The sequence below is a fragment of the Coffea arabica genome, chromosome 3e (genome assembly GCF_036785885.1).
Source record: "Coffea arabica cultivar ET-39 chromosome 3e, Coffea Arabica ET-39 HiFi, whole genome shotgun sequence".
Taxonomy (NCBI): domain Eukaryota; kingdom Viridiplantae; phylum Streptophyta; class Magnoliopsida; order Gentianales; family Rubiaceae; genus Coffea; species Coffea arabica.
This window is the reverse complement of record NC_092315.1, coordinates 44,880,836-44,894,428: the sequence shown is the minus strand read 5'-3', so window position 1 is coordinate 44,894,428 and position 13,593 is coordinate 44,880,836. Positions and strand designations below refer to the sequence as shown.

The window sequence follows — 13,593 nt, the reverse complement described above, 5'->3', positions numbered from 1 at the left end:
TAAAAAGATCATGTGCTCTGTTGCCATCAGAGGCCGAAATCTTAATAAAATTAGGGATACTTATAAGTCCCTGTGATTTTATATAACGCCAAATGGCCCATTCTTATGTTTCAAAATAACCACATAATTGCTCTATGGTTATATGCAAAGTGAAAAATATACGTAATATAGAATCAATTACGACATTTATACCAAATGCACTTTAAAAGCTCGTATGATAACATTTTATTCTCCATATAACCCTCTTATGATTCGTATAAGTATCCACTTTACCTCTTGTGATTTTTGCATTTATCCATGTAATCTTCCTATGCATTTGTACAAAATAGTTAAGTCATCGATTGATTTAGCATTTAAGTAAGGGCACTATTGGTATTTTAGTTAACGACGTTACATTGGCTATTTTTTGTCAAATTTTTACTTTACATAAAATTATAGGGGATGAAGTGAACATTTTTGTAGCCATAGAAGGTTCATATGGCCATAGACGAAACTACAGAGGGATTATATGTAATTCAACCTAAAATTAGTGGACAGAAAATCAGAATTATTGACCTACTGCAGCTGCAAGAGGGGCCCCAAAAAAATTGTAAAAATTGTAAAAGAAACTGATTAAGGCATATTACTTCAGCTAGTCATAATGAGAAACCATGACCATATCTTGGTTAGGCAACTCCCAACTTTTTTATTTTTCCAACATTCTAGTCAAGCGTCTTGCAGGTAAAGTGCCAACTTTTTTGGTTTTCCTAATTCCTAGTTAGACAATGCAGCCTAAATACAAAGCTGTTTCAACCAAAGATAAGCTTCAAACGGAAGCAAACACTTTCACTACATTTCTTTGTCATTTCCTTGATTCTGAAATCAGAATCTGGAAGAGTTGTGGGGTACTGTGGCCAAGACTAGGGGGAAATTGACTGGGGGAGGAGGCACTTTAAGGGATACTTCTGCATTTGGACCACATGAGATTGTAAACATATAATAATTGGCCTTCCTTTCAACTTTTGGCAACGACCAAATATGGATTTACATTTGACACATCGTGAGTAACTGCACCTAGGATCCGAATCTCTACAATCGTAGAGGATTTTTTGACGATCGAGATTGGCTGAGCTGAACTCGGGCTGATCTCAGCTGTTCATTTGAATTTTAAAAGTTTTAACTGTCTTTTGCAAGCCAAGGTGCAACCACAGAGGACAAGAGATGGATCATGAGCTTCAACAATTATCCATCATAATTGAATAGGATAATGTATACATCATTGCAATATATATATATATATATATATATATATATATATATATATACACACCCACTAAAATAACAGATTAAAACTAATCAAATCATTCAAAAGTTTTTTTTTAAAAAAAATTAGTACATCCATCCAGATATTTCACAATCCTATAATACATAGTGTAATTCAGTGTAAAGTTGAAAATTTAACAGAGGGCCAAATTCGTCCAACCACCCAAAGAGTTCTTCATATCCCCTTCTATAAGAAGCGCAAACCTGAGTCCCTTGGTTCATCGCGGACTTCACAAACCATATGCCACCAAATGATGAGTCTCAAAGTTTGTCCAATTGCTTTAATACTCTCTATAATCTTTTCCCTTTTCTTGATTTCAGAATGTGGAATCATTGCGGTCTATTGGGGCCAAAATGCAAGGGAAGGCACCTTGAGTGATACATGTTCCTCTGGATTATACAAGATTGTTAACATAGCCTTCCTCCCAACTTTTGGCAATGGGCAAACTCCTAAGCTGAACTTAGCTGGTCACTGTGACCCTTCATCTGGGGGCTGTCAAAAATTAAGCAGCAGCATTCGCCAGTGTCAAAGCCAAGGAATTAAGGTCATGCTCTCGATTGGCGGTGGCGCTGGCAGCTATTCTTTATCATCAGATAATGACGCCAGGCAAGTAGCAAATTATCTGTGGAACAACTTTTTAGGGGGCAAATCAAATTCAAGACCACTAGGTGAAGCTGTTTTGGATGGTATCGACTTCGATATTGAACATGAGCAAGGCCAATCCTATTATGCTACTTTGGCAAGAGCATTGTCTGATTACAGCAAACAAGGCAAAAAAGTGTATTTAACTGCAGCACCACAATGTCCATTTCCTGATCGGAGCCTCAATACCGCACTTAGCACTGGACTCTTCGACTACGTGTGGATCCAGTTTTACAATAATCCTCCTTGTGAGTACACTTCTAGCAGTCCCAACAACTTCAAAAACTCATGGAACAAATGGACTTCATCCATAAAAGCAAATCAGTTTTTTGTTGGACTTCCAGCTTCAACGGCGGCTGCTGGAAATGGTTATGTTCCAAAGCAAGTTCTAATATCAGAGGTCCTGCCATTCGTGAAAGGGTCATCAAAATATGGTGGGATCATGCTTTACGATCGATACAATGACAAACAGAACGGCTATAGTTCTGCTGTGAAGGGCAGTGTTTAAGTTTAATATCCAAGCCACCATGTTATTACTAAATAAAAAACCCAGAAGAGTAATGTGGCCTAATAATGAAGCCACCATGTTATTACTACTTCTGCTGTGAGCATGTTATTTGTCTAATCACTAAAAAAACTTTATTATCAATGATACAACAATAATTGTCCTTGTACTTTTATAGTCTATTATTTTTGTTTGTCCTTGTACTTTTATAGTCTATTATTTTTGTTTAAGCATGTCAATAAAGAACTAGAGCTTATTAACATCTGGACTCCTCCTATCCGCTGTCGGTAGATTGTGATTGGCTTCCACGAACTCTCTGGACAAGGCTAACAGAATTTCCTGTTGAATCAAATTGAATTTGGTCAATCAATCTTAGTAAACTTGATTGGATTCAATTTTGTTTAAAATCAAAATTCCAAATTTGATATCAAATTTTTTATTTTGGATTTTATTTTTTAACAAACTTTTACTCTTATTTAATTTTCTGCATACATAACATTGTTGTTGCTTATTCTTATGCCTAATGATTTATACGCCTATGTTACAATCTATTATTAATGTATATATAGACACACACATATATACAAATTAATTATTGATTATTCACTATGTCATTAATTATGAATATTTACATTACTGCCTTTCTCGTACAAAAAACTACATAATTCAAAGTAATATAGATAAGGTAGTAACAATTGTTGGACTTGTGGTCTGGCCTATTTGATGGATTAAGTGACAACTTAGGCCCACGCGTTAAATTAATTTGGTCGACTTTGACCAAATCAAAGGAGGGAAACCAAGTCATCATGCCTTGATGATTCAGCCGTGGGTTTCATTTTAAAAATAAGAAGAAAGCATTGTTCCAGCCGCCACCCTGGAAAAGAAACCAAGAGAGAGAAAAAAGTGAACCGGGAAAAAACAAGTTGGAGAGAGAAAAGCATTAAACTCTTGATTGGATGGTGATTTGAATTTTGATTGAGACGAAATTTTATCCATGTAATCCTCTCGTCAATATCTATCCATCTATTAATTTGGATTTTGAATTTTCTCTTCGTTTAGTAATACCCTTCCAAACTTACTTCTTTGATAGTTGTAATTTTTGGGAGATGAATTTGTAACAATTTCACTTGGTTGATGTTAGTAATATTATATTGTCGTCTGAATGTTTCGGGTAGACCTGTGTATTTCCGTTACTGTGATAGTGAAATTTTTTTTTTACTAGACTAGATCCCGTAGTTTTTTTTAATTTGGATTTTTTACATTAAAAATCTTAGTGTCTTGTACCTTTTATTTTTCTGCATTTTCTTATTAATGTTGATATCGTGGTTTGGTAATTTGATTTGTTCCTCTTTTAACTGGTATTTGGGAAAGAGAATTTGTTCTAAATTAATTGATATTGTGTGTTTGCACTGGTATTCTTTTTTCAACAAAGTGATATTAAAGCAGCCAGGTTAGGTTGCTTATTTATACTAGTTAAAATAGATGATTCCAATAGTGGTTGTATAATAAAATTGAATGCAACTAATTATTCAATCTGAAAGTTTTAGAATGGAAGACTATTTGTATTGTAAAGATTTGTTTGAACCTGTTCTAGGGGATAAAGGTAGATCGAGTAATATGAGTGATAAAAAGTGTACTGTTATGCATAGAAAAATTATTGGTAATATTAGAAAGTAGATTGGTTAGAGTATTTTCCAACAATTGACTAATGAAATTAGAGCTGATGTACTATGAAAAAAGTTAGAAAATATGTACAAAAAAAAGACTGGTTTAAATAAAACCTCTTGTTTAAAATAGATTATTCGGATGTGACAAAAAGATAGTAAAGATATGACTGAACATCTGAACAATTTTCAAGGTTTGATAAACCAAGTAGCTACATTGAATGTGAACTTGGATGATGAGGTGCAAGTTTTGTTATTATTCAGTTCTTTGATGGATAGTTGGGAGACAATGGTGATTTTTGTCAATAATTCAGTTTCGAACAGTGTGTTGACCATGAATACAACAAAAGAAACTGTGATGAATGAAGAACTCAAGAGAAAGGAATAAGAAATTGTGAATGAATCCTAACCCCTGGTGATAGAAAAGAAAGAAGGAAGAGGGAAAAGCAAAAGTGGAGGACCCCACAATAGAAATGACAAATCCAAAGGCAAGCCTAAGTCGTAAAAAAAAAATAATGCATACTTTTATTGAAAAAAGAAAGGGCATCATATGAAGGAATGCAGATCTTGAAAAGGAAACAAGTTGAGAAAAAGAAAAAAGGCAAGGCGAAGAAAAAAGGTGATAAAGAGACTATAACAATTGTGGCAGGCCATGATGATATGATTGTGTTCTGTGATGATGTCATATGAATATTACCTATCATTTCTTCTCAATTTACATTGAAGGAGATTTTGACTATGTTAGGATGAGAAATGAAATCTCGTGTAAAGTTATTGGCATAGGTGACATATATTTAGACATAGATACCGGGTGTCAATTAGCCTTGAAAAATGCTCGATATGTTCTTGATATCTACCTTAATCTTGTTTTTGAGGGAAAGTTTGATAACGAGGGTTATCATAACTCACAAGGTGGAGGCAAATGAAAATTCATCAAAGGAAATCTCGTTATTGTTAGAGAAAAAAAGCAGAATACCCTTTACTTGATGCAAGCCAAGTTAGAGAAGGCAGAAGTGAATGAAGTTCGTGATTCATCCATTGACTTTTGGTATAGGCAATTTGAATACATAAGTGAAAAAGAGATTCAGACACTTGTTCGCAAGCAATTCCTACTTGAAATTAAAGGTAATGCACTTAAATCTTGTGTTGACTACATTTATGGGAAATAATATAGAACTGTATTTCAAAATATTTCTCCATCTAGAAAATTGAATTCACTGGAGTTGGTGCACATTGATATTTACCATATGAAAGATGAGTCTCTTGGTAGTGCCATTTATTTTGTAACTTTTATTGATGATTTTGTTAGAAAAATTTGGTATTTTGCTTTAAAATCCAAAGATCAGGTTTAAAGGTGTTTAAAGCCTTTCACAGCAAAGTTGAGAGGGAGACTGGCAACCAATTAAAGTGTATTCGTGCTGACAATACTGGTAAGTATAGGAGACTATTTAAAAGGTACTGCAAGTCCGATAGGATCAAATTAGAAAAGATAGTACCAAATACTCCCCAAAAGAATGGAGTAGCAGAAAGGATAAACAGATCTATCACTGAGCAGGTCAGATATATATTCTCTAATGCTAAACTGCCAGAATCCTTTTGGTGTAAGGCAATGACGATTGCAGTTGATTTGATTAATCTTTCTTCATTAACTCTTTTGAATGGTGATATCCCAGAGAGAGTATGGATAGGAAAAGATGTATTCTTTAAATACTTGAGAATTTTTTGTTGTCAGACATTTGTCCATATTCCAATAGATGAGGGGTAAAATTTGATGTAAAACCAAAACAATATATTTTCTTGGATTATAGCATAAAGATTTTGGCTATAGACTATATGATCTTGTTGAAAAGAAGGTGATTAGAAGAAGAGATGTTGTCTTCCTTAAAGATCAAACCATTGAGGACATTGATAAAAATGACAAGCCAAGATCTTCATATGGCATTCCTGCTAGTTCAAATCCAAATACAGTTCTAGTATCAGTTGATTTTGATCATGAAGGAGCTAACATAGAGCAGAGACCGGATATTGATGGTGATGATATTGCTACCGATAACTTGAACAAGAGATACCACTAACTCCACCATTACCACCATAAGACGAGTTTAGAAGATCTACCAAAGAGAGGAGACTTTTTAACAGATATAATCCTAATGAGTATGTGCTGCTAATAGATGGATGGGAACCGAAATCCTGTAGTGAGACTCTAGAGTATAAGAGGAAAGAAGATTGATTGCAAGCTATGCAAGAGGAGATGATGTTCTTACATGAGAATCACACCTATGACTTGGTGAAATTGCTAAAGAACAAAAGAGCACTAAAAAATAAATAGGTCTATGGGTTGAAGACTCAAGAGTACAACGCACAGCCACAGTACAAAACAAGATTGGTTGTTAAGGAATTCAGTCAGAAGAAAGGTGTAGATTTTGAGAAAATTTTCTCTCCTATGGTAAAACTATCGTCAATCTGGGTTGTTGTTGGTATTGCGGCCAACTTGAATTTGGAGACTGAGTAACTTGATGTAAAAATTGCCTTCCTACATGGTGACTTAGAAGAAGAAATTTACATGGAATAACCGAAAATGTTCAAAGAAAGTGACAAAGAGAACCTTGTATGCCATTTCAAAAAGAGTTATGTATGAATTGAAACAGACGCCAAGGCAGTGGTACAAGAAGTTTGACTCATGCATGACGGACCACGAGTACCATAGGACTATAACTGATCATTGTGTCTACGTAAAGAATTTTTCTAATGGTGATTTTATTATTCTCTTGCTGTAGATTGATGACATGTTAATTATTGACCGTGATGCTATGAAAATTGACAAGTTGAAAAAGGAGTTAAGTAAATCCTTTGCAATGAAGGATTTGGGTCCGACTAGATAGATTCTTGGAATGAAAATGAAAAATAGTGGTTGTCTCAGGAGAAATACATTGAAAAAATGTTTTACAAATTTAACATGAGCAAAGTTAAAGAAATCTCTACTCTACTTGTAGGTCACTTCAAATTAAACATTAAGTAGTGTCTTAAAAGTGAGAAAGATAAATAAGATATGAGAAAAATTTCTTATGCATCGGTTGTTGGCAGTTTGATGTATGCTATGATTTGCACCAGACCTGATATAGCTCATGCAGTTGAGGTAGTTAGCCGATATCTTTTTAATTTTGGTGAGAAATATTGAAATGCTTTCAAGTGGATCCTTAGGTATTTTAAGGAAACTTTCAAATTGTGTTTGTGTTTCGGCAATGGAAAGACCATGGTAGATGGGTATATTGATATAGATATTGTAGGTGATCTCGACAATAAGAAGTCTACATCTGGATATTTGATATTTTGTAGAGGGAGCAATGTAATGACAAAATAAGTTGCAGAAGTGTATCGCCCTATCCAGTATAGAGGCAGAGTATATCGTAATCACTGAAGCATGCAAAAGATTTTTTAGTTGTAGAAATTTCTTCAGGAGTTGGATATAAAATAAGAGAAGTATAGTTTTCACTGTAATAGTCAGAGTGTCATTCATTTGTGTAAAAATTTTATATTTCACTCTTGGTCTAAACATATTGATGTGAGATAATATTGGATTCAGGATATGTTGGATTTTAAATTGTTGACACTTGAGAAAGTTCATACTAATGATAATAGTACTGACATGTTGATTAGGGTATTGCTTAGTGAGAAACTCTTGCCTTATAGACAGGAAGCAAGTTTGGTAGAGCCCCCTAAATGAGTTGGACGGAGAGACTGTTGGACGGGTGATCCAACCTATTTGGTGGGTTAAGTTACAATTTACGCCCACACATCAAATTAATTTGGTCAACTTTGACCAAATCAAGTAGAGAAACCAAGTCATCATGACTTGATTCAACCGTGGGTTTCCTTTTGGAAATAAGAAGAAAGCATTGTTCCAGCCGCCAACCTTGAAAAGAAACGAAGAGAGAGAAAAAGTGAATGGGGAGAAAAGAATCTAGAGAGAGAAAAATTTCAAGGTCTTGATTGGATAGTAATTTGAAACTCGATTAAGAAAAAATTTTACTCACACAATCCTCTTGTCAAACTCTACCCATCTAATGGTTTGGATTTTGAATTTTTTTTTCATTTGGTAATACCTTTCCAAACCCACTTCTTTGATCGTTATAGTTTTTAAGGGATGAATTTGTAGTAATTTCACTTGGTTGTTGTTGGTGATGTTGTTGTCATCCAGATGTTTCAGGTAAACATGTGTATTCCCATTACCATGACAGTGTAGGCTTTTTTGACTAGATTAAGTCTTGTGATTTTTCCCAACTTGGATTTTTCACATAAAAATTTTTAGTGTCATGTGCATTTTATTTTTCTGCATTTTATTATTACTGTTGATATCAACGGTAATCTAGTTTGTTCCTATTTTAACTAGTACTTGGAGAAAGAGTAATTTGTCCTGAATTAATTCTGCTATTGTGTGTCTGTACTGGTACCCCTTTCCCAACATAATGTCTAATACTTTATTACTTATTAAGAAATATGTATGTATGCTTAGTTCATACCATAGTCAATTTATATAGATACATGTCATGATATTCATATAATGGTGTGTCTTTAAAGTTTATGAGCAATTACTTTGTGTTGATATGAATAACTTAATAAATCACATGATATAAATGTTAAATATTAATTTAATTACTCAAGATGGAGAAGATTGATTACCAAAACCTGATATTGTTTTCGAGTTAGCCACAATTTTATTTTTGAGTTTTTATACCAAATATGAAAACACACAGAAAGATGAACTGCGTGAATTATCTAAATTGATTTCCAATTTCAGTTTAATTTCAACTTTACACTGAAGGGAGAAAACCAACGTTGATGGATTGATTCAATGTCAAGTTAGTAATGATTTTAAGTCCGATCCATTTATATGGGTTATAAATGGACAGGGAACATGACGAGCTAGCCTACTTTGTAGTTTAGTTTCATGCGGGTCTTCCTCAAATCAAAAGGCAGCAGCAAGTGCTATGGAATGTAGTTACTATGATACAAACCAAACCAGATTAAGAAGAGGGATAGATTGGGTGGTTTCAGGGGAGTGAATATAAGTGAAATATCTTGAATTCGAACCTTCTCATTTACACTTAAAAAAAAAAGAAAGAAAGAAAATTAACTAGATCTGAGTTGAATTGAACTTCAAGTTATACAAACCTAACTACTAGCATCTCTCTCTTGCCTACTTTGTGCCCCTCAACCTATTTAAAGTTAATTTCTCGAATTAATCTTTCTTACAATTTCTTACATGGTTGACAAAATTTTTTAAATATACTTGTGAGACAAAGTACATGCTAATATACAAACATAAAAAAAGGGGAGAGAGTTTAGATTTGAACAGTGATGATGTGTTTTGCTGCTACTACAAGTGTAGAAAAATATTTTTATATTGATAGTGCAAGAAAGAGTAATACATTTCTCTATAGTTATTTAATTACTATAATAACCTTTGTTCTAATCTTTACAAGAACAAATATTTTAGAGAAAATTGTTCAACTTGTTACTTACATTTCGTTAAATGAATTTTTTTTTCATTTTTTCCTTTTAAAATGGTAAAAATTTACTCTGCCTACCTGGTGCTGCTTGAGCTATTTAAAGTTAACTTCTCGAATTAATCTTTCTTATAGTTTCTTACATGCTTGAAATTTATATTTTTAATATACTCGTGAGACAAAGTGTATGCCAATATACAAAAAAAAAAAAAGAGAGCGAATTCAAATTTGAATAGTGGTGATGTGTTTTGCTTCTACTACAAGTGTAGAAATATTTTTATATTGATAGTGCAAGAAAGAGTAATGCATTTCTTTATAGTTATCTAATTACTACAATAACCTTTGCTCTAATCTTTACAAGAACAAATATTTTAGAGAAAATTGTTCAAAATGTTACTTACATTTCACTAAATGAATTTTTTCATTTATCACTTCTAAAATAGTAAAGATTTGCCTTGGCTAAAAGATTATTGCACTGATAATAACATCAGTTCATTCAAACACGTGAATTGATTACTCCTCCATCGGTCTCTACGTGGTTAGTAGTGGATTCTTCTTTCTTTCATTTGGTCTTCTGTTCAGTCATCTTTGTAGTTATGATTACAAATCACAACCCGTGACCTCGAATGACATGAATTGATAAGCCGATTAATTTACTCTAAAGTCCCTCTGGAAATTGATTTTATAATTTAATCCTTTACTACTCTTTATAAACATTGTTTGTTGTTCCCTCGTTTGACTTTTAACAACGTTGTTTTGCGTAAAACAAACTGTAATTTTTATAAAATGAACTTAATAAAATGTGATACTGTCAATATTTGTATGTCAGAGTTCGAGCTATTGATTCTCCTCACAGCTTGTAGACGTACCTGTGAAAATCTTTACATCTTTGACTTTAAATAATCTATTATAAAAATTAAAGAAAATGAAAAATATGCAAATATTGTAACATGATGTTGACAATGAATATTTGACAAAAGAATTAGTTTTGGGATAATATAACCATGTGCACCTAAAGTATTATGCATTTGATTCAAATAAGCCAGCCAAAATGGCACATCCATGGAAATAGCTCAAGTGTATTTCAGGTGAGAATTGAAAGGAGATTATTCTGTAAGATCTTAGAGATATTATCCCAGTACATGTAATTTTAAAAGGCTAATTTACTTCCTAAAATTTTATCTCTTCCACATATCTTTAAATCTTTTCATATTTTTGCAGGTGGAGATGGTTTGTGGTTAAACTTGCCTTTGCCATCTTTGCTATGAACCTCTCAACCTAGTCCACGCAACTTGCATTCTTGTAATGGTTTAGGGTATAAAGCCATGTTTCAGTATAAGCAACTATCCTCTCAGCCTGCATTTTGTACAGTTTACAGAGCACAGTGCTTTGCTTATGCAACTTCCAAACTAATTGAAGTTGCATAGTCCTACTCCAGCTTCCTAAATTCAACCCTACATGTCTACAAGAAGAAAGTGGAGTTATAATAGCAATTCCAATGATAGCCAAGTGGCTTTCTTTTATTTTTGACACATGACACATTTCTTTTTTGAGAAAACTATCTTCATTTTGCTTTCTTTTTTATTTGTTTACTTTATTTCCTTTCTCCTTTCTGACTAAAGACAACTATCTACCTATTATATAAAAAGAAAGTAGAGTTATTATAGCAATTCCAATGAATGCCAAGTGACTTTCATTTATTTTTGACACATGGCACATTTCTCTTTTGAGAAAGCTATCTTCATTTTGTTTTCTTTTTCTTGTTCACTTTATTTCCTTTCTCCTTTTTGGCTAAAGACAACTAAACACACCCTCATCTATTCTGTAGTTTCCTCATTTTAGTTCACTCTGTCCTCCAAAATCCACGACAATCTCTTTTCAGCCTTCTTAACAATTTGCCTCATCTCTCGCTAGATAATGACAACTAGCCAGAAATTTTCGACAAATATACATAAATGCTCGAGATAATCATTACCTTCGGCATCTCAGATTGATTTTTGGTATCATAAGTTTCATTCGCAACCTTCAAGCCCTTGTCCTCCAGAATTTGCGACAATCTCTTTTCAGCCTCGACACTTTGCCTCATCTCTGGCTAGATAAGGGCAACTAGCCCAAAAAATTTCCACAAATATACATAAAAACTTGACATAATCATTACCTTTAGCATCTTCGATTGATTTTTTTGCCTCATCTCTGCCTCTTCGACTATTTTACCATTGGGCCGGGCTGAGTTTCTAATTGAACTGTTTAAGTATGAAACCTGTTGATTGGTCAATGATCTGGCAGTTCAACGGGATTAAACCGAGAACTCGGCTGATTTTCTGAAAGAACTGGCTTTTGTGGAAAAATTTTGGTAAGCTTTTGCTAAGATTTGAACTTGAGACCTTCAGCATGTATCTATAGTATGTTCACCACCAAACCACTTGCCAAAATGTTAGTTGAGTAGCTTTCTTATAATATATGAATGTTTTGTCAATTCTATCTTTATTTTTTTTATTTCTTTGAAACAAATTTATTTGGAATCTTTTAATAAAAACTTATGAACCCCCAAACTCAATAAGTTATAAGATGGATTTAAAAAATAACATATTACGTAATTCATTTTAAAGACAAATATTGTTTTTAATAATTTTTTGCACTTAAAATTCGTAAATAAGATGGATAATTACACTAAACACAAACGAAATTTTACGCTTGAAATTTGGTAGATTACTAAATAAATTTATGTCTTGCTAATTCTTATACGAATTGAATTAAATGAGCATTTGCTATGACATTGTTTATTACAGTTTATATCATATATCTTCTATCAAAAATATAAAACATAATATTTAAATATATTTACTGACCCACCGGTTCAATCATTCACCTACTAATTGAACTAATGACCCGTTGACCAATATCTTTCGTCAGGTTCCTTTCCGAGCCGAGTTTAATAACTATGACTGACCCATATGCGAAGTTGTTCAAAAGAGATGTAACTTGAGGTGATTCCTTTAGAAATTCTATAAATTGACCTAACATTTCGTTTTCAGTGGAGAAAGAATCCATTTGGATTATTATTTTCTGAATTTTTTTTTAAAAAAATGTATTGTAGTGATTTGATATATGTAAGATAAAAAAGCGATTGAAAAATATATTCACAAAAAATATAAAAATTTTTGGAGAAAAATGGCAATACGAATAGGGCCTTAGGTTTTGAGTTAGGCTTTGCTTTCCAGAGGAGAGAAAATTTTAGGTTTTGAGTTTTAAAAGCCTAAGACTAAGGCCCTGCTTGGTACTTAAGTTTTTTGCCAAGTTTGTCTGTTACAAATTTTTTAAAAACTTTAGTTACAGTAACCTTAAAAAACTTCTCAAAGTTTTTAAACTATACATTTCAAAATATTCAAAAATTTACACACTTCAAAATTTTTTTAAAAACTTCTACAGTAAAATTATAATAAAGGGCCTGTTTGGAACCTGAGTTTTTTGAGAGTTTGTCTAAAACTTTACTGTAGTGCACTGTAGAAGTTTTTGAAAAAATTTTGTAGAAATTTTTGTAAGGTGAAAAACTTTTTTGTAGAAGTTTTTGAAATGTCACTGTAGACGTTTTTTGGATTATTTTTAGAGGTATTTTTAAAACATATTTTTGAGTATTTTATAATTTATAATTTTTATATTTTTATATTTTTAAACATTTATGCATTTATAATACATTTATAAATATTTATAAATAAATATATTTATATATTTATATAAAAATATATAAATGTATTATATTATATATAATACGTAATATACATATATTTATAAATGTATAAATGTATAATTAATATAAATGTATAAATTATAAATGAATATTATATAAATGTATAAATTATAATTTATAAATGTATATGATGATTATGTATAAATGTATTAATATTATGTATAAATGTATAATTAATATTGTTTATAATTTATAATTTTTATTGTTTAAATATTTATATGCAT

The 13,593-nt window shown here is 32.2% G+C and overlaps 1 protein-coding gene across 1 annotated transcript; it reads left to right on the top strand.

Annotated features, from left to right (window-relative positions):
* The first annotated feature begins 1,514 nt into the window (after positions 1-1,514).
* LOC113736886 (basic endochitinase-like) lies at positions 1,515-2,619 on the top strand. Its single transcript, XM_027264082.2, has one exon. The coding sequence runs from the start codon at positions 1,554-1,556 to the stop codon at positions 2,451-2,453; it is 900 nt and encodes a 299-aa protein (XP_027119883.1). The 5' UTR covers positions 1,515-1,553; the 3' UTR covers positions 2,454-2,619.
* Positions 2,620-13,593: the final 10,974 nt, after the last annotated feature.